This window comes from Haliotis asinina, chromosome 6 (genome assembly GCF_037392515.1).
Source record: "Haliotis asinina isolate JCU_RB_2024 chromosome 6, JCU_Hal_asi_v2, whole genome shotgun sequence".
Classification (NCBI taxonomy): Eukaryota; Metazoa; Mollusca; class Gastropoda; order Lepetellida; family Haliotidae; genus Haliotis; species Haliotis asinina.
In genome coordinates this window covers 4,126,366-4,149,327 of record NC_090285.1, presented here as the reverse complement: position 1 = coordinate 4,149,327, position 22,962 = coordinate 4,126,366, and the positions used below count along the sequence as shown (strand labels likewise).

At 41.0% G+C, this 22,962-nt stretch overlaps 1 protein-coding gene and 1 non-coding gene across 6 annotated transcripts in view; one reads left to right on the top strand and one right to left on the bottom strand.

Moving 5' to 3' along the window:
- The window catches only part of LOC137286453 (intermembrane lipid transfer protein VPS13A-like), a 139,498-nt gene that overhangs the window by 35,676 nt on the left and 80,860 nt on the right, over positions 1 to 22,962 (bottom strand). For 4 of the 5 annotated variants that reach the window (XM_067818330.1, XM_067818332.1, XM_067818333.1 and 1 more), the window contains 30 exons: positions 21,593 to 21,670; positions 20,937 to 21,157; positions 20,566 to 20,713; positions 19,831 to 19,915; positions 19,386 to 19,570; positions 18,907 to 19,058; positions 18,652 to 18,743; positions 18,097 to 18,350; positions 17,451 to 17,567; positions 16,929 to 17,090; positions 16,644 to 16,737; positions 16,122 to 16,297; positions 15,422 to 15,550; positions 12,587 to 12,782; positions 11,311 to 11,523; positions 9,553 to 9,701; positions 9,111 to 9,182; positions 8,571 to 8,612; positions 8,104 to 8,228; positions 6,987 to 7,128; positions 6,399 to 6,476; positions 5,826 to 5,846; positions 4,671 to 4,751; positions 4,004 to 4,197; positions 3,393 to 3,507; positions 2,751 to 2,885; positions 2,266 to 2,355; positions 1,392 to 1,610; positions 611 to 694; positions 251 to 361 (listed from right to left, as the gene is read on the bottom strand). In XM_067818330.1, coding sequence (XP_067674431.1) covers positions 251 to 361; positions 611 to 694; positions 1,392 to 1,610; positions 2,266 to 2,355; positions 2,751 to 2,885; positions 3,393 to 3,507; positions 4,004 to 4,197; positions 4,671 to 4,751; positions 5,826 to 5,846; positions 6,399 to 6,476; positions 6,987 to 7,128; positions 8,104 to 8,228; positions 8,571 to 8,612; positions 9,111 to 9,182; positions 9,553 to 9,701; positions 11,311 to 11,523; positions 12,587 to 12,782; positions 15,422 to 15,550; positions 16,122 to 16,297; positions 16,644 to 16,737; positions 16,929 to 17,090; positions 17,451 to 17,567; positions 18,097 to 18,350; positions 18,652 to 18,743; positions 18,907 to 19,058; positions 19,386 to 19,570; positions 19,831 to 19,915; positions 20,566 to 20,713; positions 20,937 to 21,157; positions 21,593 to 21,670 — 3,960 coding nt within the window. The remainder of the gene's footprint in view (positions 1 to 250; positions 362 to 610; positions 695 to 1,391; positions 1,611 to 2,265; positions 2,356 to 2,750; positions 2,886 to 3,392; positions 3,508 to 4,003; positions 4,198 to 4,670; positions 4,752 to 5,825; positions 5,847 to 6,398; positions 6,477 to 6,986; positions 7,129 to 8,103; positions 8,229 to 8,570; positions 8,613 to 9,110; positions 9,183 to 9,552; positions 9,702 to 11,310; positions 11,524 to 12,586; positions 12,783 to 15,421; positions 15,551 to 16,121; positions 16,298 to 16,643; positions 16,738 to 16,928; positions 17,091 to 17,450; positions 17,568 to 18,096; positions 18,351 to 18,651; positions 18,744 to 18,906; positions 19,059 to 19,385; positions 19,571 to 19,830; positions 19,916 to 20,565; positions 20,714 to 20,936; positions 21,158 to 21,592; positions 21,671 to 22,962) is intronic. The other variant, XM_067818331.1, reaches the window with a different exon arrangement.
- On the top strand, positions 20,319 to 20,439 carry LOC137288352 (U6atac minor spliceosomal RNA). Its single transcript, XR_010957127.1, has one exon. It is a non-coding gene; the product is annotated as a U6atac minor spliceosomal RNA (small nuclear RNA).

The window sequence follows — 22,962 nt, the reverse complement described above, 5'->3', positions numbered from 1 at the left end:
ACCTGCCCATCATGTTCCTCAGCAACAGGCCAAACATTAAGTTCCCCAGCAAAGCCCATCCACTATGTTCCCCAGCAACAGGCCAGCCATGATGTTCCCCAGCAACAAGCCATCCATCATTTCCCCAGCAACAGGCCGCCCATCATGTTCCCCAGCAACAGACCACCTACCAGGCACCCCACCTACCATGTACCCTGCCTAGTCCCTCCACCCTATACCCCATCACATTCCCCACCTTCAAGCCACCTACCATGTACTTGCGTCCCCGCTCCTTGTCATGACACACCACCACTCCAGCACTCCCGACAGTGTCCAGGGAGAATGACTGGGACCACTTGGAGTCGTACACCCTCACCTTGGCCTAGGGAAGAGAGCACAATGGTCATCCAGGTTTCTAGATACACATTCCTTCCATACGCGTATTAACAGTTACATTTTTCAGATATCTAAATTAATCTTTTTAACTGGACATTTTTCTCACAAGGCATACATCTTGCTACAGTTGTGTACACTGTGTTTCACCTGTTTTCCCTCTATACATTTGTGTATATTCTGGTCCAGTTGTGAACACTCTTCTAAAGTTGTGAACACTCTTCTACAGTTTACCAACCTTTTTCCTCTTGTGTTTCTTGTACCTGAAGAGGAGTGGATTCGTAGAACTGCTGCACTCAAACATTGCATCTGACATGGAACCCTAGAACACAACACAGGAATCAATTTTCAAAACTCAAATGATCAGCACATGTATATATACAAGTATACTGTCAACAGTAGAACATACATGAATACAGTATTGATCATAGCCCCAAATCCAAAGAAGCTAACATAACTGATTGCCTTGAAAGCTGACAAACATCACAGAGGGTTCAAGCCCTAGTATTTTCTATACCTGGCAATTATGTCGACCTGTAAGCTAGACAATAAGGAACCGATCTATCACTGAGTGAGGATCAGATGGCAGCTCTCTGAAACCATGTGGCTCTATTTCTTAGCAATCAGAAGCACACAGAAGCTGGAAGCCTCAAGGCTGATTCACTGGATGTGACTTCTACAATACTGTACTCAGATCTTCAGGCAGAGAGGTGACAGACTGGTGTGAAAGATTTTAATGATACTGAAACACTGCGACGGTTTAGTTTTGACTGGCAAGTAAACTGAAATAAGCAAAGTATTCATGAGAAGAGTGTGACTACCTGTGCGCAGGGATTGGGAAAAAGCACTTTGACAATGGGCTATTTTCAGGATTATCAGCCATTTACTGAATTCTGAATGGGCCACTGCCCTTCTATCATTAGCAGACTTCCAAATTTTAATGGGCAACTTTTTATTCTAATGTGCAAAATGGCCCTTGGCCCCTGCCTTTCCTAATCCCTGTAGTGTGCATCACTCACCCTAAGCTGGAGGGGCAACTCAGTTTTGTTAATGATCCAGTAAGGAGAGTAGATGTACAGGTCCAGTGATTGACTCTGGTTCGAATGGATGCTCAGACTCAGATGCTTGTTAACATTCTCCATATTGATGTCAGTTTCCATGGAGATCGCCTTGAACTCGTCCATGTCTGATGTCACATCAAGGCTTCCTGTCCAGTCACTACCAAGATAATCTGTTATCTGCAAGATATATATGTAATTCAGCAATAGATCCTTGCACAATAACTTTATGCTCAAACCATCAATAACTCCTGGACACAAAAATAATTGCACTGACAGAATTAACTCACGTGATCACTTCACTCAATTGATCAATCACTTGAATATTCAATGTGATTTACAGAAGAATTGTCAGGTTGTCTATGTCAGGAGACATTTTTTTACCAGAGTTTGCAGACACACAAAGTTGAGATAGACACTGTAACCCTCTGATCTTCTTGTAATGATCATAGGATGCTTGTAATGTGTACTTTCACGGACTTGTGATCAGGAATTTGACTTCAAGAGTTAATCCAAGGGATGATCCAACTTGGAAAAGGGTGCCATTGTACAAAGCATCCTTAGTGCCAGTCAGAGGTGGTTAAGGTCCCGGAGTTACCATCACCTCAGCTCTAAGACTGCTTTGTACAACACCACCCATGTCTCAAGGAACCCATGGCCAAGGCGCCAACTGGATTGTGATGGTCAGAGAAGCTGACTTGATTGATGCACGTCAGGTCCAAACAGTCAGGAATGATGTAGATTACAGGATGTCTGATACAGATTTGATTATTTATGGACTACTGTGATACAGCAGGAACATTGCCGAGTGTGTCAACAAATGTGAAACACTTACAGTGATGAGGAGTCTGAAGGTGTTGTGCAGATCGACTGTGTACAGGGAGGCACTCTCTCCATGGGTCAAGCTGCTGGAAGCTCCGGTTCCCTGGCATACAGACAGCCAAGATGAAGACAGGTAGCTAGGTCACCCAGGTTTACATTAGTATATCAGTTTCTTCATTTCATGTGTCTGGGTGCTCTGATATATACAAGACTGTCTCACAGTGCCTGCACCATACTACTTTAGATGCCAAACAGCACTAAATGAAGCATCACCATTTAGTAACATACAGAGTCAATGGTTATTGATTTATTTGTTAGTGGCCGGCTTGACCGGTCTACAAGGTAACAGGACAAAGCAAGATTGCTAGATTAAACTGACTAAACGAATGACTTTGTAGACAACTGGTGTTGAAGTAACTAGAATCAAACTTACAAAGACTGCACAATGATGACAGGATAAGATTCAAGTGATTGGTAAGACAGTAAGCGTAGACTCACCTCCAGAGAGAACTGCAGGTCGTACGGCAGGTAGTTGTGGAGTGTGACGGGGGCGTGCAAGCTGATGTTGTAGTAAGGGATGGTGCGAGGCACGGACTGGGGAGGCTGCAGGGGGGACCCTTCCTTGCATAGAACCTGCACAAGTGGAAGATACACGCTTTAGACACTCAACAAATGTGCTCCTGACAATCACTGATAAATCAATTCACACAATCATCCATGCAAAATGACAAAAGCCCTATGATAAACTGAAAACTGTAAATACTTAAAATGCCCAAAATCCACATCAAAAGCATGTTGAAGTCAACATTATCGCCCAGTGAATAGATCAGTGTGCACTCAGTTTTCCTTCTCACTCCCTAGTGATGTTCATACTGATCAATCTGTCTGTGAGGCACTGGGTAAATAGCAACTTCTTCTCCTACTGGGTACCCATTGACTGCTTAATAAGAAGAAAGTCACTTGACACCAAATGACCACGGTCCTTTTTCGAAGACAAACTTTTTCAATACTGACATTAATGATTATAAAATGTTCAACTTTATCATAACTACAAGTCCAATAAGGAACCGATCCCATTTTCCAGCATAGTCAGATCAAGGGGAACAAATATAAATAGATCATCATATTCTGCTCGTTCACCTTGAAATTGAAAGACTTCTTTTCCTCTTTCTGTGACATACACATGAAATACTTGGCCTTCTCCTTCGCCTGGATGAGATCCGGCCACCAAATGGGGTTGTGCGACAACTCATATCTGCAGCAAAATGCAGGCACATAAATATACACACCTAGGCTTTCTTCCTTGAACAAAACACCTTGATTCAGATATGTCCATGTAAAAGTTGGGTCACTTTTCTCTCACAACACATGTAAAAGCAATCGGATCAGACTATTCACCTTGACCAACCATTGTATACTGTCAACAAAGAGACCAATAACAAATAACTAAATCTTTAAATCTGGTAGAAAATACTGATCCATTACCATTACAAACATAACTACTCGGATATTTATGTTTTTCAACAGTGCTGAACTTAGTGCTGCCTTTTCATCTAAACTGAGTTAGTACGGACTCTTTGTAAACAAATTTGGATTTGGCTACACTCTCTCTTGTAAATACAACAGTACACTTCTGAAAGGTGGTAATCACACATATTGATAATTCTCCACTAAGCTAGATGAGATGTCATCTGAAAGACCAATCAATGTCCAGGGTTGTTCCTTCCTGTTACACAGAAGCACCAGTGTACCTTATATCTGCTGGTTTCACAAACAGTGGGCAGTGGTAGGCCACAAATAAGGGGAGATTATACACTTCCTGTGGGGCCAGTGTCTTGAGGCGGCTGTACTCATTGTTGGAGGCCAGAGGTCGTGTGGACTTGTACTTCTTGAGGTCCTCTGTCTTGCAGGAGATGTCGATGGCCATTGTCAGACTGTTCTGAACCTGGTGGAAGTTAGTCAAAGTTCAAGAAACAGGTAAACTATAGCAACATGAAAGGATCAAGTGGTTCTTTGCTTGTGCTGTGTAACATATATGACAAGAACTTCCCCATCAGTTGAAACTTTAACAACCTTTGAGCTACTGCATCTAGCCTTTACACTTGTGTATGTAAATATGTAGTAGTGTGTGGACAGCCAACAAAACCTTCAGTACATTTACTGAGCTTGCAAAAAATAGGTAACTATTTAAACCATATTTGATCCAAACATATAACAGCAAGATCAATCTGCTTGTAAACAATTTCATATCAATACTTCAATATAAGGTTTTCCATAACATTAGCGTGTTTAGTTTTACACCGCGCAATATTTCAGCTTTATGGCAGCAAAGTTATCTGTTCCATATCATTAACTCTAAAGTTGCATAAACAACGTTAATCCTGCTTGTTTATGTATGTTATTCTTGTGAGTCTGCACCTGTAGAGGGGAGACCAGCTTGATGACCTTCCTGCCCTGCCACATGTCTATGTCAAGGACGAGACAATACCGGGTGCCATTCTGGAAACACAAAGGTCAAGGTCAATACACATATAAATTGTCAAGTACCAGCAAACTCGATGTTTTTCTGGAAACACAAAGGTCAAGGTCAACGATAAACCTGTAACAAATGGACCCATGCCAGACACAGTTGTCCAGTCTTGACACACAAAGGTCAGGGTCAAAACTGTTGCTGAACACAAAAAACACAGACAAATAAGTCAGAAATTTCCTATTATTTCATGACATGATATTATACAACATGAACAGATAGTTTGCAACAAGGCCACATAAAATATGTAGTAATATACACTTAAAAAAGCTAAAGAATGTCTGATTCTTTCACAGTATCATAGCTGACAATGTCTTTGTGAAAGAACTGGTGTAGAAGGCCATTTCTTGCCCTAAACTTCCCCCCTTGGAGAATCTGGTCTAGGCCCAGGCTTACTTTAACTTCTTTAACGTTGTATCTAGGTGATAACTATATCAAGATGCAAAAACATAAATTGATGCAGCCAAATGTTTTTGTTTTTATTTTCAAAGGCATGGGGTATTGATTTTTGTGTTGTCACTTGAGTTTTCGAGTCATAGTTGAAAAGACATTGTTCACACAAAAGGATGGAGCTTATCTACTGTCAAGCATGCAGATTTCTTGTGGCAAAGTATACAAGATGTTCATACTGGAGCATACTGGAAAGTTTATTATCAACAGAATTCAGTTCATGTACAGTGGAAACTGTCAAATCAAAACTCTGACTAATCCAAAGTTTATTTAAGGTCATGAATGTTACTTCCACATGTCCAAATTTTAAACACTGTCTAAACACGAATAAACTTTCCAGAACTCAGATATCCTGTTAGACAATTTCCACTATATTGAAATATACATGGGGGCTACAGAAATATCCCCAAACACGACAACAGATCATATAAACATGCAGCCAGAGTTAGACTAGTACATTACATGAACTGACAATAAGTTCAGAAGAGTGATATTAAGAACATATCTGAGTTCTGCTATAAAGAAAAGCAGCAAAGACTAAACCTATACACAAGGACACTGGACAACATATACACTGTGTACACATTACCCACCTCTGTCTCCATGTCCTCGCACTGCAGGGAGGGAATATACAGCAGATATTACTCCAGGCAGATATGAACTATATACACCTCACAGGAGAGGGATTAGTGGTATTACAAGATACTCATTAATATTTGTTAATACAGATTGTTCATGAAGCCATTGAGGATAATATGGTTTAAGGATGAGTGGTGTGTATTCCAGGATTATGAATATACATGATGAGTTAGTACCAACCATTGAACAGATGTCAAGTATTGAACTTCTGTTAGTGACTGACAAATGAATACCATAAGCACCAGACTAACTCAACATGAAGATCAAACTGAGCATGGTTTAACAGAGCAGCAGCACCAACCACTGTGCCATGCAGCTGCACCTTCACCTCAATGAATGTACCCTGGGTACGCGAGTGAGTATGGGTGAGGTATGCTATTTCAGTTATATCACTCCAGGGGGACACTAGAAATAGGTACCACACATTGTACCCTTGTAGAGAATCAAACCTGTTCCCCTTGCACGAGTGTGAATGCTTGAACAATTTGGCTACCCTGCTTCCCTGAATGCAAAATGATGAACCTCACCTTAGTCGGGGTGAGAGGCAGCAGTTTTCTACAGGCTCTCTTGTGTAGCAGCGATGGCCAAGGATCAAATCCATCTACCTGGAACCAAGGACATCAGAATCACATGGTGCTTGTCTACAACTAATTCTGACATATCAGAAACATACCATGCCGAAAGATTTATCAACTACCTGATTCTGTTATATTACTCCATTATTCCAGTTAATTTGTCATGACATATCAACTATAGGAATATGAAAGTACTGGCTGGTCCTTAACTTCTTTAGAGTAGCATGTGCAGGATGTCAGGTCAAATACATACTACTACTTACAGTATTCCCTTAATTTTCATGAAAAGTACACATCAAGTATAATATCAATATTTATTCATGTCAGCATGCATATATATCAAGAAAATATGAATACTGATTTATGTTCACAAGCATTGAGAATAAACATAAATAATTATTTGATTTATCTATGCATTGGTTGGGGAATCCACATTTTTCTGTGGATACTGTATCTGGCCGAGTACATGTCAAGTGCCAGATCAGGCAGCACTAAAACCACCTGTAAAATCTTCCACTCAACAAAATGCACTGTATCTACCTGAAGCTTCAGTCTGTGCTTGTCCACCAGGTCACCAGACAAGTAGTCATCATCATCGTCAAACACAAATGCTCCAGCACTGACTAGGGTGTGTCCAGCGTCAGCGAGGGCCCGCTCCACAAACCCGTGACTGTCAGGTGTGCTACACAGAAACATTGTTTGTATTGTAGAGATGTCACTGCTAGTCACAATGAACTCATACACGAATAGCTTATCTTCGAGGTATCTAAGTTTCGAGATTAGAAACAAGGTTTCAAATATCATATCTATGAATCTTTCCAAACTTCAAACCTTCAGGTTAGATTGCCTATTCCAACTGCTTGCAGTCAATGACTTCCTGACGTATGCATTAACTCTGTATTGCCTGTCTACCAGTAATCTTAATGTTCTGTGACCCTCAACAACAGAAATGTGGTGTTGAGACTATTTAGTTGTAACTGTTGGTACAGAGTAACATGCATTCCGTAGTTTTGGTAATTCAATCAATGTCTTACATGTAAAGTCAAAACAACTGTGAATATACACTTGAAGTCACTCTCTGGCCAAACAAACTGCATAGTTAGTCGTTAAAAAAACACAACAAAAAAATAGTATCATCTGACAAAAAGAAATGGCATTATGCTTGAACTCTGCCAAAATAGTGTTTCATGAGTCATTTGTCACAACAAAGGATCAAACGTTTGTTTACATTACTATTATTGTTGCCATGGACTGGTATACTGGTAGTTGTAACAGTCAGACAGCAGTTAACTTAGTTTTGCCAATAGCTCAGTGAGTATTGGTTCAGTGAGTGATGTTTCTGGGCACTTTCTTCTAACCTAGAAATATTTACATCATCAGAGATAACATTTTTCTTAATAAGAAAGGGTGAGTGAGCGTGAGTTAGTTATCAAGATGATGAACAAGGGTGTGATGCATTATCCATGAAGGATACTGGACCTACGTTTTCACAAGGAATGAAAATGACACTAAGGTCCCATCACAGCCTCCACTCAGTAGACTACTTACATTCACTACACCCATCTACGTGTATCTTATACATCAGACTCCATCCATCTCTTCATCTTTCCGTGTCTACTCATGTCTAGTCCTATCATCACTATTACACTCCACTTACTCGTGTTGAGTAATGATCTCCTCATCTGTGATGATCTCTATATCATCCTCATCGTCCATGTTGTTAATTATCTTGTTTTCTCCGCCACGGAGGATGGTGCAGCCATAGATATGGTCCTTATGGATCTGAGAGAGGAATATCCAACATCCAGTGTATGAAATTATACAAGAACAACATGGCAGAACAAGTCATCAGGTTTGTTTTCTTTGTCTACAGCTGCAATAAGCAGCATCCCATCATATATGAGGATGGTTTGTACATAATTCAGTCTGAACCAGACAATCAAGTGATTGAAATCGTCAACAATTACAATATAATGACATGTACCAACTAAGTGAGTGAGACAACCTGATCAGTTGCCTCTGAAACTAGTATGTGTTACTGACAACCAGCAACCGTGTTCTGCTCACTTATAGACTCTCTTGGGTGTTTTACATTATAACTGAACAACTATCAGTCTTACTCACCTTGACCTCTGGATGCAGAGTGATGTAACAGCCAACACCAGTCTGAAAACATGCACACAGTACAGAAACTGAAAAGTTATTATTAGGACAATCATCAAGTACACTGACAATCATGAGTGAGTGAGTGAGTTTAGTTTTACGCCGCACTCAGCAATATTCCAGATATATGGCGGCTCTCTGTAAATAATCGAGTCTGGACCAGACAATCCAGTGATTAACAACATAAGCATCAATCTGCGCAATTGGGAACTGATGATGTGTCAACTAAGTCAGCGAGTCTGACAACCCGATCCCATTAGTCACCTCTTACGACAAGCACAGTTGCCTTTTATGGCAAGCATGGGTTGCTGAAGGTCTATTCTACTCCGGGACCTTCACGGGTCTGACAATCATGAAGTACAGTTATCATTAATTGTTATGACATTTATACACCTAGGGGAATATTACTGTAACCACCAGGATCAATCAGCTCCTACACATGTAGCAGCACAGATACAGAGGCCTATCAGCCTACAGCTCAGTTCCTAAAAGAGGCATTACCTTGTTGTTTAACTCAAACGCTGGGAGGGACCTCACTGAGGACAGGTCTGAAGATGCCGGGGATGTCAAAGCCTGGAACAACACAACACGGAAATGGCTGTGATTAACTTTCAAACTAAATAACAATGATTCCATTTTTTAGCACCATCAATTTTTATAATAGGTGTAAAGTTAACTCCTTCACTCACTCTATCAAGCACACATCACTTACAGAAAGAGGTTAACTATTCACTGCCTTACTTAATTTTCACTATCACTGTCACCTTGACATTAACACTGTTTTTGTGGAGGGTCATGACAGGTGTTAGTAGCAAGTCAGATGACATGTCGCATGATCACTGTGCTATATAGAAACAATAACAATATATGGATTCACTAGTTCAATACTTTCAGAAACAACCTGTAACCCTACATACAGTAAGGGACAGATACTGGGTAGTACCTGCAGAACATCTCGGAGCACGCTGATAGCCTGCGGTGTAACATTGAGGCGCAGCCTGTCCTCGGAGTCCACCATCAGATACACACATGTGGGCGTGTCATCATCCTCCTCCATCAACACAGTGTCCGGCTCGTCAAACCCATGGACACCTGCAACATCAGCAGGTGTTACACACTCCAAACTCTCGACTGAATGAAGGGTCAACTATCTGTGCAGCAGAGGTGTGATAGTAACATGGGCTGAGATACAAGAAAGTACCAAGACACAGTGTGTGGTCTGTATACCAAGATAGTACCTTTTAACTTCACAAGCATACTCTCTGCAAAAGAATTACAAGCCTGAATTATTCTTTTTTTCAAAAACATATTTTCATTATCAGAAACAGGATAATTTTGAGTCAGAGGGGTTGTCCAACTGGGAAATATTTGAGAATCTGTGTGAGCTGTTTGCGGAACAGTTACATTTATCATTTACACACTATTATTGTTCACTTGAGTATAACCTTATGTAACACATGAAACAGTGTATCATATGTACCACGATACAGAGTTTGTACATTATTGTATAGTTAGCCTCACACTGGGGTGCCATACTCATTTTCAAAGTTCATCTGTGGTAATATATTTTATCCTTCAATACCAAATGACAGATTCCTTAAGCATATGTAACAAATACCTTTCTTGACTTGCATCGACATATTTATAAACAATACGGTTTGTAAGATGCAAGAACAATTCAATGAAAATATTTACTATTTCACTGCAACATAAGATAACAAAAAACCCAGACATTTTGCCATGAATAATAAAAAAAGACATGATCCTCCTTATTCATTAAAAAACTATGATCTATTCAAAAGTAGTTACAGGTGTGAAATATATAATTACTGCATATATAATATATCAAATGTCAAATGGAGGTTTAATTATTTTTTCCACCTCATTTTTCAAATATAACTCCTTTTGAACATGTGATAATAGGTAAAAGAGACTGATTTCAGGAACCAGGTGCAAAATCTCTGTATGCTTCCTCTAGACAGGAGCAAGCTATGACTTGCACTGATCCTCAGTAGCTAAAGGGACTTAAAGCAACAGAGCAAAAGTCCAATAAAACCAGAAAAAGAGAAGCACATAGGCAACAAGCACAGACTCAACTTAATGAATTGGTGCAAACTCTGATGACTAGCAATACAACATTTTAACACTGAAATAAATGTGAAGATACAACCCTCTTTGTGAATAACAACTTATCAGTTCTTAGGTCAGCTCTTTGATATCATACCGGTTCAGTCAGCTTCAACTTTGTACATAACAGGTGTGTGTCCTGCTGATCTCATGGGTGTCATCAGTATAGTGTTATCCTGGTACATTAATCCCACTATCAGAATCGACATATATAAAGATGATACACTTAGTATCACCTGATGAAGAAGCAAGAAGTAGCCATGCTGTCACAACTACAGAAGTTGTTATACAAAGAGTGTCATATCCTCTCATTCTACCAGCTTCTAAATGCTGACCAATGACTTCACAGACACAAAGTCTTCCTTAAAATCAACAACAAACAAACAAATATTCTTTACACAAATACTGAATAAATCATTGACAGTAATTTCAAACACTAAACTAAAACGAACATATAGTACTGGAATATGGAACAGCTGATGAAACTGATGATGAATCTGACCAGCAGAGGGCGCAGACAGAGTGTAACACAATGACGCACACTGAACAACACGTCACAACATCAGCAGCTAACCAGTGGACACGTGTACTGGTCCTCGTGAGGTTATAAACACTGGTTTATCTAGGGATGGATCGAACAGGTCATCAGCTTCTTCTGCCTCGCTGATGTCAGCATCACTACTATCGCTGCTGAAGATGCTGCCGAGCTTGTTGGTTATATTATGGATGAAGCCCTCAGGCTCAGAATCCGACTCCCCTTGTATACTACTATGGTGACTTAAAGATTCTGAAAAGAGGCGTTGGTTACACAAATATTTTAGGATGTTGATGCTCACACAGATAAGCATGCTATGAAACCTGTTTGTAACAATGGATGAAGTTTTCCCACCACCTAAGCAACAATAAGAAAAGCCCCACTATTGTACAACACCTACTTCCCACCAACAAGAGAAATGTGAATTAGGATCTATAAAAAAAGAGTTAATTAGGATTAATTCCACTTTTAACAACACTTCAGCTATATCATGTAGCATTAACACTTTTAAAAAATAGATCACAATGATAAAAGTCACTGACAATGCTGAAACGACGCAAAAGCATAAATGGGGACCTAAAGTTCAAAGACACATCCAACATCTTGGCATGGTAAAGGGAAGCAACTGTGTACAGCCATACCCAGCCACCCACATATAACGGGAACATGGAGCATCTACCTCACCTGCTGTGAGTGAGTGAGTTTAGATTTACTCTGCACTCAGCAATATTACAGCTACATGGTAGCGGGCACCTGCTGTGACTTATCAACAAGAATCAGGACTACGACATGACTGAAAGACTTTGTTATTTATCATAGTCAAATACCCGTGGACACGACTACCTACATTCCCTTATCACAGTATCTGAAATAAGGTTGTCATGACATACTCCCATCTGCATTTGTATTGGTAGCCATAGTTAGTGCTGTTTTTCTTTACTGGCAGTCAGCATATTGCACATTACAGGCCATACAAATACGATCTTCAGTGATAGAGGGCAATCAACTCCACATCCAGTACCGACTGACGAAAAACCCTGTAATCATCTGTAACATTTCCTACCTACTGTCAGACTGTTCTCATCCAAGTCACATGTACTATCAGTGCATGTTAGTATATGTCAGTACGTTACTACAGTGGTGTAATAAATTTTAATGAGATTAGGTTGAATGCTCTGAAATAAACAGAGACATATCTATCATACTGAGGAAAATGTTTTAGATCTTAACATTATTTCATATTAAACATCTTCATGATAATATGTTAGTAGAATAGAGCCAGGCAAATGAAATCTACCATAGCTGCGGTCACTACCATGTCGCATGCGTCTCAGAGAGCGATGACGGATGATCGTCATATCTGTTGATGAATCTGTGTCTGTCTCAGAACTGCTGGACTTGATCCGTGAGCGGTGCATCATATTCTGAACCTCATTCTGGAGACAGTCAGGAATGTCAAGGTCACTGTCTTCATATGTACACGCCATTGGAAAGCCTTTAGCCTTGATGATCTGGAAGGTCAATGACAAAATATAAGAACTTGCATTATAAACATGACTACTGTGATGAGGTATTAACAAACATAATATGTTTTTCTAAAAAATGTAGGTTCAATACATGGATGTCTGGATAATAACATCCCACAGTGTCAGTATCTTGTAACTCCCTGCCATCCTGAGGACTTCCCATGGTCTGTAGAGCCCCTCTCCTTCTTACACACTGGACAAGAAATACATCTTGTAACTCCCTACCTTGATGAGAACTTCCCAGGGTGTATAAAGAACCTCCCTCTTACACACTGATCAAGGAACACATCTTGTAACTCCCTACCTTGATGAGGACTTCATATGGTCTGTAGAGCCCCTCCTTCTCACACACTGGACAAGAAATATGTAATTTTCTGAATAAAATTTATGTTTTATACTTATTCTGACTTATGCTTAATTGCTTATCTCCTCTTCCCTGGCGATGGTAGTGGAATACCTGAAATCCCTTGAAGTTCCCTTCTAAAAGTGGCGGACGTAAAATACACTCACCCATCGGAAGTCTCTCTTTTCCCACCAAATTGGTCAGCTGACGGACCATGCTTGTTACTCTCTCATAAGAATTTTGGAATTCAGCGTGCCTGTGAGCGGCGGCTGGGAGGGCTTTCATCATGAGTCAGGATAAATATAAAATATCAGTTTTATTCATATAATTACATATTTTTCCTTATCCTGACTGCTTAATTGCCTACAGAATTCAATGGGAACGGCAGTGGGTCAGGTCATGCTGGATTCTGTTGGCAATCAAAATTATGTCCAAGATTCCCTCTCCTCTCCACCACACCACCACCACCCACCCCAATGTTAACATGTAACGGTAATAATTCGGTCCTGTTCATCTACTATTCATTGTAGATTCTGGGGGGAACATCCAGTCTTTCTTGTCTTCTGAAGAAGGCTTTGTTGACTGGAACGTGATGATATCTAAAGTAACTAGCATTCTGCTAGTGCCTCATGCAACTGATTGTCAAGATCTTCTAATAAAGACTAGTTGCGACCCTTCTCATGTACAAGTATCTTCATTACCAGTACAGGGTCATAATCACTCATGCTAGTCTGTTTAAGACATGTGCATGGACTTTCCACTATTATACTCCATAGAGCGTCTGGCTTCCACAAGTCACGTGATAAATGGGTGAGTGAACTCAGCACCTTCGAGGAACCTTTAGTTGCTGCGTAAAAGTATTACTTCTACTGCTCCCTTCTGCAACAGCATTGATATAGCGTTGGTCAACTTGTCTAGAGGATTCTCTGCATAAATGATGGGAGCTGGTACACTTGTGACTGGTGGTTTAGTTTCCAGCGGAATCTTGAAGCCATCTACCCACTTCAGACAGTTGTAAGGGAATGGCTGGAGGTGGACGGCTCCAGTCATTCCAAACCTGATCTTCAATGTTTACCTCCTCTTCCGTCCCTAGATGAATGGCCTGACGTCTGAGGGCATCTATTTCCTCCGTCGGGGTGACAAAAAGAAGATGACTTGTCTCCTTGAGGGTTAAACTTCTTAACTCTCACTCTCTGCACTCTGGAGAAATTGGACATGTAGGTGTAGCGTTGACCTGTCTGCTTGAGCACCGATGTCAAGGTGTCAATGGACTTTATCATCATGACTTCTCTGAAGTCTTGGGCGACCGTCCTTGCTACCTCTTCAATCTTCACATCAAATACTGTAAGCACGGACCACGGAGCTTGATATAAGGGTTTTGAGAAGTTCTCACTCCATGATGAGGTGGACAAGAGACCTTGTTGACGAAGTAGATTCAGTCCCGCAGTAGTAGAGGCAAGGTGTTCGGACATAAACTGCTGATCCTTCTTCATTGTGACGAATGCTGACAGGATCATTCTCTCTTCCTCATTGGCAAGATTGCTGAACTTTGAGATGAGAGTCTCGCTGATGGCTCTAGATTGGGTTAGTCCAAAGAAGGTGCGTCTCGTAGTGGTGTTGAGCTGAGCAAGCCGCTTGTCACCTATCTTGTAGGATCTGTTACAGGCAGTACTGATGACCCGGTATGCTTCGTGTATATCTGGTGCTCTGATGAAGGGCTCGATAGGATGAAAGGCGGCACATGTTATTGTTGAAACTTGGTTGCTGACTTGAATGCTGTAGATAACATCCCAGGCATAATAGACACTGGAGCTATCAGCGGAAATGTTAGCGCATCAATGTCCTCATTCTTCATCCTATAAGTGTTGGCTTCGTTGGAGTCCTTGGATGGCGAGACTAAATCCAGACCATTCGTGATCCGAGACGTGACTTCAACGACGAGTCCAAAGGACCGAAATGGTTTAAAGACTTATCCGGGAACCCAGGTGCCTCCAGCCACCCTCGTCGGGTGATGAGGAGGATCTGACAAGCATGGTTGGGAAAAGAGGGAAAAGGGAGGCTACTGGTGTATTTTACGTCCGCTTCTTTCAGAAGGGAACTTCAAGGGTATTCCACTACCTTCGCCAGGGAGGAGGAGATAAACATTTAGGCAATTTAGCATGAGTCAGGATAAGGAAAAATATGTCTTGTAATTCCCTACCTTGTTGAGGACTTCCCATGCGCTGTGGAGCCCCTCTCCTTCTAACACACTGGACAAGGCATATATCTTGTAACTCCCTACCTTGATGAGTACTTCCCATGGTCTGTAGAGGCCCTCCTTCTCACACACCGGTTCCACCAATGGTTCCCACACACTCAGTCGCTCATTGAAGAAGTACACCTCCAGATGGAATTCTGCCTCCACGTGAAACTGGAAGTCACATAAACAATACATGGGTCTGGCAGCAGGGTTGTGTCCTCATTGAAAGACCGGTCTTAACAGTCTCTAAATGTTTATGCTAAGTATAGCAAATACACACAGTCAAGCATACATTTTTAAGCAGCTTTAACAGTTAGCAAATGTTACCATTGTGCATATTCAGTGATCAGGTATCTCACTTAATGTTGGTTGGTAGACAGAAAATACCAGGCATTTCAGTGTAAAATCCTTGTATTATTCAGGGCTTGATAAACATCTTTTCTTCCAGCATTCTTTTGACTTACAACTGGATCTGCAAATATGATTAAATGTATAATGAAGGGTTTAAGGGACCTTGAAACTTCAAGCACTGAATCCTGAATTAGTTTTTCTGAGCATATCTGTAATAAATGTTCAGTACAATATAAACTTAACACCAGCATATAGTTGGAACTAAGGACTAGTGTTGACAGGAATCTCAACAAAGGGAGACAGTTGGTGCAGATGTCATGTCATCATGACACAAGATCAATGTCATCTGCTTACAATGGACTTAAGACTGCAGCAGGTGTCATCTGCTCACCTTGGTGAGTCGGTCAATCACCTTCCCTTCCAGTGAGGTCCTAACACTCAACATGGGTACATGTTGGTCAAGGTTCTCCACCTCAAACATGGCATTGATCTCCTCGACCTTCACCTTGATCACTTCTTTTGGAGTCTCTGGTGGGCGCAGAGCAGATGTTATGTCTGCAAAATCCTCTGTAAATGATGGAGAGATGATGGAGAGGTTAATAACTCATTGCTAGGCATGCAAAACATTTAGTCACCCACTAAAGCACTCATTCATTACTAAAACAAATTAAATGGAAAACAACAGGAAAAAGATTATCAGCAACTACAAACATTAAACCAAGAGAGTAGCAACTCACACAAAAGTAAAAGTCAAACTATAACTACAGATGCAAGGTGATCAGCAGCATTTACAGGCATCAAATCCTATTTTGCATCTCAACTTAAGACCAACCATCAGCTTGAAGGCACAAACCTCCATTAAGACAAAGATGTGTCCAGGAAAGCTGAAGAATGATTCTATAAGTGAGCTAACCTCTGTCCTGCAGCCATCGTTGGGCTTTCACAGCCTTCACCTTCCACAGGCCCTTCACATCATTAGTTTCCCCCTCTGGCTTGGCGCAGTCTGTCTGGAATACAGAGAATTACATACTGTACTGCGTGCATCAATCTCTGCAAATTGAGGGATTCTTATCAGGAAAGGTTCTTTAACAACTGCTCATTATCACAGACACAGCAAAAGCAAAAATGTCTATATTTAATTGATTTATATCTACCCACCCACCTCACAGCCCACCCACTCAAGACCTGTTGTACATACCTCTGACTGGGGTAGCTGGATCTTCTGGTAGATGTCATACAGAAGCTGTAGGACGGTGGCCGACAGGTACACATTCACCTTGGTCACGTCCACCGTCATCTCCGTCGTGTTCTGGTCATACAGGAACTTCTGTGTGAACTCCAGCGAGCAGGGAGCCAGCAGCTGCAAACAGACATTGTTACCATAGTTACAGGATATGTTATCACCCTAATCAAGGTTAAAATGTGCATTTCAAGTACAATCTTAGTTCCACGAGGAGAATTCAAACCCATAAGCCCACAAACAGTTGATAAGTGCTATAAGCTGTAGGCAAGAATTTCTCCTTACATAATTGTTTATCTTTGAGTCATAAGCAATAGATATTACTATGCTCAGTAGTAAGGAACTGGAGATATATTTCACGGAAGAGATTTAACTAGATATCTTCCTATGTTTTAGCGTGGCTTTGATTGAGGGATTATTAATAGACCTGAATGGTCACTTTCCCAGGGTTCCTCAGCTGTTCACGATTGTGATACCTACCACACTCTTGCTAGAGGAGTCCCAGGTTCGGATGCAGGACGCCATCTGCAGGTTTGACACTCGAGACCAGAAAAACTGCTTCTCCTGGTCAGTTCGGTACTCAAATGCTACGTCCGCCTATGAGATACACTTACAAAATTACTTCACAATCATGTGATGGAACAAATATTTTTAACATAAAATTTTAAGCATAATGTATTAGCTTGAAGTTAAACATACATACTATTGCACACCAAGGTGCAGATTTATATATTGTGTATCATATGTAATACTCGTATGTACCATTATTTATTTAACACTCCAGCTACTTGACTGGCCTATGACCATATGAAGTCGGTTGGCATTTATGGACATTGAACTGTGTTGTGACATAAAGATTGACTCCTTTGGCTCTTGATACTCACAGCTGAGAATCTGAAGGCATTCAGTGAAGACATCTAACTCTCACACGCAGATGTTTGAATGAACATTTCTTCCTAACTTGTGAAAGTGTACTGACAGCTATGTCAAATGTACCAACTAAAGCTAAGTGAGATTTGTTCACCAAATGAACTTTTCGCTTATGGTGAATGAACACATTCAGCATGTAAATCGTTTATACCCTGGTATTGATATACGCAACATAATGAGTATTGTTTCCACTCACATAGAGCACGATGACCCTGCTGTCGTAGTTGCAGGGGTCAGCATACAAGACGATCTCGGGCTGTTTGAGTGACCCGTACACGCTGAGCGTGGTGGTGGGAGGTGCTTGGACCGATGGGGTGGAGATGGTGGAGGCCTCCATGGAGTAGTTGTTGGTGTCCCCAATGGTCTGGAAGGAGGACTGGAAGAAGGAATAGAGCACCATGGCGTATGGCACCGACACGTTCAGACGCAGCTTCTCCACCATTAGGTCCGCTGGAATGTAGATGCAGGAGGTTAGAAAGAGGCAAGATCCACATTGTTTTTGTAGATGACTGCTGTATTTAATATTTTTTCATTGGTCTCGTGTATTTGTCCCTACATTACTGCTAACACAAAGGAAGTACTAACACTGATTTATATCTGATTCAGCATCACGTGAAACTAGTTCAAACAATTAACATTAAAATTTGCTAATACTGCAGATTAATTTGGTGGGGTTCCTCTAATTGATCCTAGCACCATAAGGTATGACAGAAATCCTAATCATGACATAAAATCGACTCAGCCACAGCACCTTTCTGATTGCCATCACTACTGACTTTGTAGATGAGTGACATGAGAGGCAGCTCATCTGACGTCTGCTGCTTTCTGGCACAGTAGAGCACCCTGCAAACATAGACACAGACACTGACAGAAACAGCAAAAATAAAGAAGACATCGACTCCCTCCAAATCCAGTACGTACATGACATAAACAGAGATTCTGACTAACTGTAGTAAGTAGGTCAACACAGGATATGACGTCTGCTGTCATAGAGTGACACACTTACCGTTTATTGGCCAGGTCACTGTCTGGCCTCGTGTCATCTATGTATAGGGAGGTGAGTGCGAATGTGACCTTGAGGTCACCATCACTTTGACTGATTGCACTGAGGTTAATGTTCTCCATGTCCATACAGCAGAGGCTGTTGCACAGAGAGCCCTGGAACACAGAGGAAGGTAACAATGTCATTGGGCAGCAAACCAAAATGTCAGTCTATTCCAATACGTACCTTGGATCTTAACAGATCATTTTCATATGAGAGTGATAATGAGTTTTTATGAAAAAAAAATTAATATCCATGACAATTTTATCATTCAAACACTCTCAAGGAATACAGTCTTACCCCACTTTCAGCTAGTGGGAACTGAACACAGACCATTGTCCTGACAAGCAAATGCTTTAACCACTAGGGAGGATGATCCTGATAACAGGTAGTTTTTAATCACACATTTTGGAAACTGGATGTGTAGGAGACAAGTGTCTCACCTCCTCTGGAGAGCTCTGTTCAAACAGAGTTGCTGAAACTCCCTCGAAGCGGAACAGAAAGTTTGTGGATGCCTTATGTCCAGAGTCTGGCAGACTTTCCCTTGTCTCACTGATGGGCGTGGTGGTGTCGATGCTCAGTTCATGCTGGAGGTGCAGGTCCTGGACTGTTGGGGACTCATAGATACCTGTCACCATAGCAATACATCACTTACCTTAGAGAAGTAAACAAACAAATTCTGTACTTAATTATTTCTGCAAACAAATACACAAAACAGGGGCAAATCTTGGCCTTTGACTCTCTCATCAGATGTTGTCAACTAAGGGACATAACTCCAAATGGTGATGGATCAAGTTAGATCACACTGTCATCACTGCAGTTCTTGTTGTAGTCAGCATTAGAACACTATTCCATGCTATGATCCTGTGTGCTATAAACTCTGCTCACCTGAAGTTGGTTGTGGAGCTCCTTCTGACAAGTTGTCCTGCAGGATCCCTCGCACCAGCTGTAGATCCTTGGCTAGTATATTCACCTGTCACAAGAAGACAATAATATTCAGAAACTACTAACATAACAATATAATATTATAATGAGTTAACATACATAATGTACTCTAAGGTGTTAGTGTATATCCTGGATTTGCAGACTTTACTCTTCACTTCCTTTTCATAAAATCCTAAGAGTGCGTCCAGTTCAACCGTTACGCCCATTACCATTGACTCTCAGTAAATACCTAATACTGATATAAAGTTAAATCTAAAACCACATTTGAAAACACCACTGAAGAAAGTCAAATAGTAACATTTAAAAATGCTGGAGAAAAACCTGAATTTAAAGAGATAGCCTTTTATGTGAGAATGTTATTGAGTTCAACCAAATGATGACAGCAAACAGCCTCTTGTGCTATATATATACTCTGTTTACAAGGCACAACTGTGTTGTTAGAAAGGAGAGAAGGTTAGCACTCCCCTTGATAAGGACGGAATGGGCCCTTGCGGCTCTTACAACACACATAAGGCAGTGGCTCTCTACTTAGGGGTCACACCTACTTTTTTCAAGAGGTAGAAATCTGAGGTCACTGATAATCCACCAAGTGGTTATCATCAAGTAATGGTTTCCTGTCTGAATAAGAAGTGAATCTCAGCACACAGTACACAACATCTGACTTCTGAAGTTACTGACCTTGACCTTCTCGAGATGCCCAGAGATGTCAAGTTTGACATCAGACAGTACAGGTTTGATGGCCATGCGGACATCTGCCTTGAGACTGACAGGCTCCAGCACGTTGTGAAGGATGTTACACACATCATCAGCTAGAGACAGTTGGACTCTGCAACAGGTGTGAGTATGCACTTACATACTACAGCAGGACACACCTCTCAGGGGAGATTATGAATCTGAACTATGCAAATCTAGTGGTTGATTGTATGTGCAACAATCCAACAACAGCCTTCACCTTCCTCCACTCAGAGTAGCTCAACAAAAGCAACAATAAACATCAACAAAGACATATACAACACAGTCCCATCACAACTGGAGTGCAAGAAACTCACCTGTTAATTTTGACTGAACTGAGGTTGATGTAGATGTGGTTCCACTCCTGCTTCATGTCTGGTGGGATGCTCGTGAAGTCAAAGTAGTTCTTGATGTTGAGGTTGCCAAGGTTGAGCATGAACATTTCGGTGGACTTGGAGTCATGGGGGACCAGGATGGTCGGGGAGCGCAGGTCCAAGTTCAGGCTGATACGCACATTCTGAGACTGTATGTCATCAACCTGCATGGACAGCACATAATGAGTGACTGACTGGGTGACCATGTGAGTGAGATAGGAGATAACTGAGGTGACTGAATGAGACGAGTGGTTATTGAATGAGTGAGGGAACAGACAAGTCCGTGAGTGAGGTTACTACTCTTTACTAATCCTGCAACAAAAATGGAGACCAAGCAGAATGCTCTGACACTATACATCCATGTGGAACACCCCAGTTACTTAACGCCACAAGCCATAGATCCGACACACCCTACCAATTTTGCAGAAACTGCTGAAAATAATTACTAATGCTGTGTATTACCACAATTGTTCCTAGGAAACAATCCATAAAGTTAAGAGAAATACTAAATGATTCAAAACAAGTCTTCCAACTATAAATGTCACTTTAATGCCCTCTATTGTATATGGAGATACTGTTGTGCAAGCAGCCTTACACACCTGTCTATGAACAGTTTCCATGGCAGCGGCCTTGGCAGCCTCCGTCATCTCTGGGTTTATAAACGGCTCAAAGAATCTCTGGAACAGAAAATTATGAATCACTTGAAACATGTGAAAAATGATACAGGCCTAATCCAACAATCTGTACTGACATAATTCCATTAATCATGTAGAAATGTTACATGAGGAAAGACCAGTGATGATCAGGTTAGAACTGGTCTGTAGCAACTTTTGTTGTAAGAGGTGACAAATGGGATCGGGTGGTAAGGTTTGCTGACTTGGTTGGCACATTTCATCATATCCAAGTTGTGTAGACTGATGTTCATGCTATTGATCACTGGACTGTCAGGTCCAAACAATTATTTACAAACTGGAATTATTTACAAGCTGGAATATTGCTAAGTGTGGAGTTAAACAACAAATATACAAATAATACAACATACAGTAGAATACTTTTATAACGAAAACGGTCATAATGAACTGACGGCTATAGTGAACTGTTTTAAAAGTCCCAAATAAACCACTAAATGTTATCATATAAAAAAGTTGTGAACAACGAATTCTCTATAACGAAATTACCGGCTATAGCGAACTGATTTGCAATCCCCACGCGTCCCTGGTAACACTAATTAACTGTGTGAATAACAAACTGAGCGAACTCAATCAGTGTCATTGCCAGTTAGCGATGCTCACTTTGAAGTCCTTGACAGTTCCAGTTAACACTTATTAATGGTGTGAACGGTCAATTGAGCAAATTCAATCAGTGTCCGTTAGCGGCGCTCACTTTGAAATCTGACCAATAAGTTAGACATCAAAACACACTCCAGTTTTTACACCCATGTGAAGTTGTAGTTTGCATTATTAACCAATCAGATTGCCGGAGGCTGTAAAGCCCGTCGCTGACGACCTAGTTTTGTATACTTCCGGCACAGCAACTCGGTCTTTGGCGATTTAATAGAATATGACAAGTGCATCCCCTTAAAAGGCCTGTGTATATGCCACCCACACACATCAGAAATATGGACAGAAGCTTTTGATACTTGTGAGACTTTTAAAATACGATATATTCAATGACGAGTGTGTAGTGATGAGTGACCTGTGTAAGATTACTGACTTTGTAGTGAAAAGAACGTAATATGAATGGATGTACGAATAAATTGAGTAGGAATGTGTTATACTGTATACTGTGTTTTACTGTTCTTTCAATGGATTTTCGCGAATAGCGAACTACGGATATAATGAACTAATTTCAGTGGTCCCTTGTATTTTACTGTATATCAATTAAAAATGACCATGATTATACAACCTTTCCAAGGCTGAACATCTGCTATGATGTGTGACTGAAAATCTGCCAGTATTATTCGTAGCAT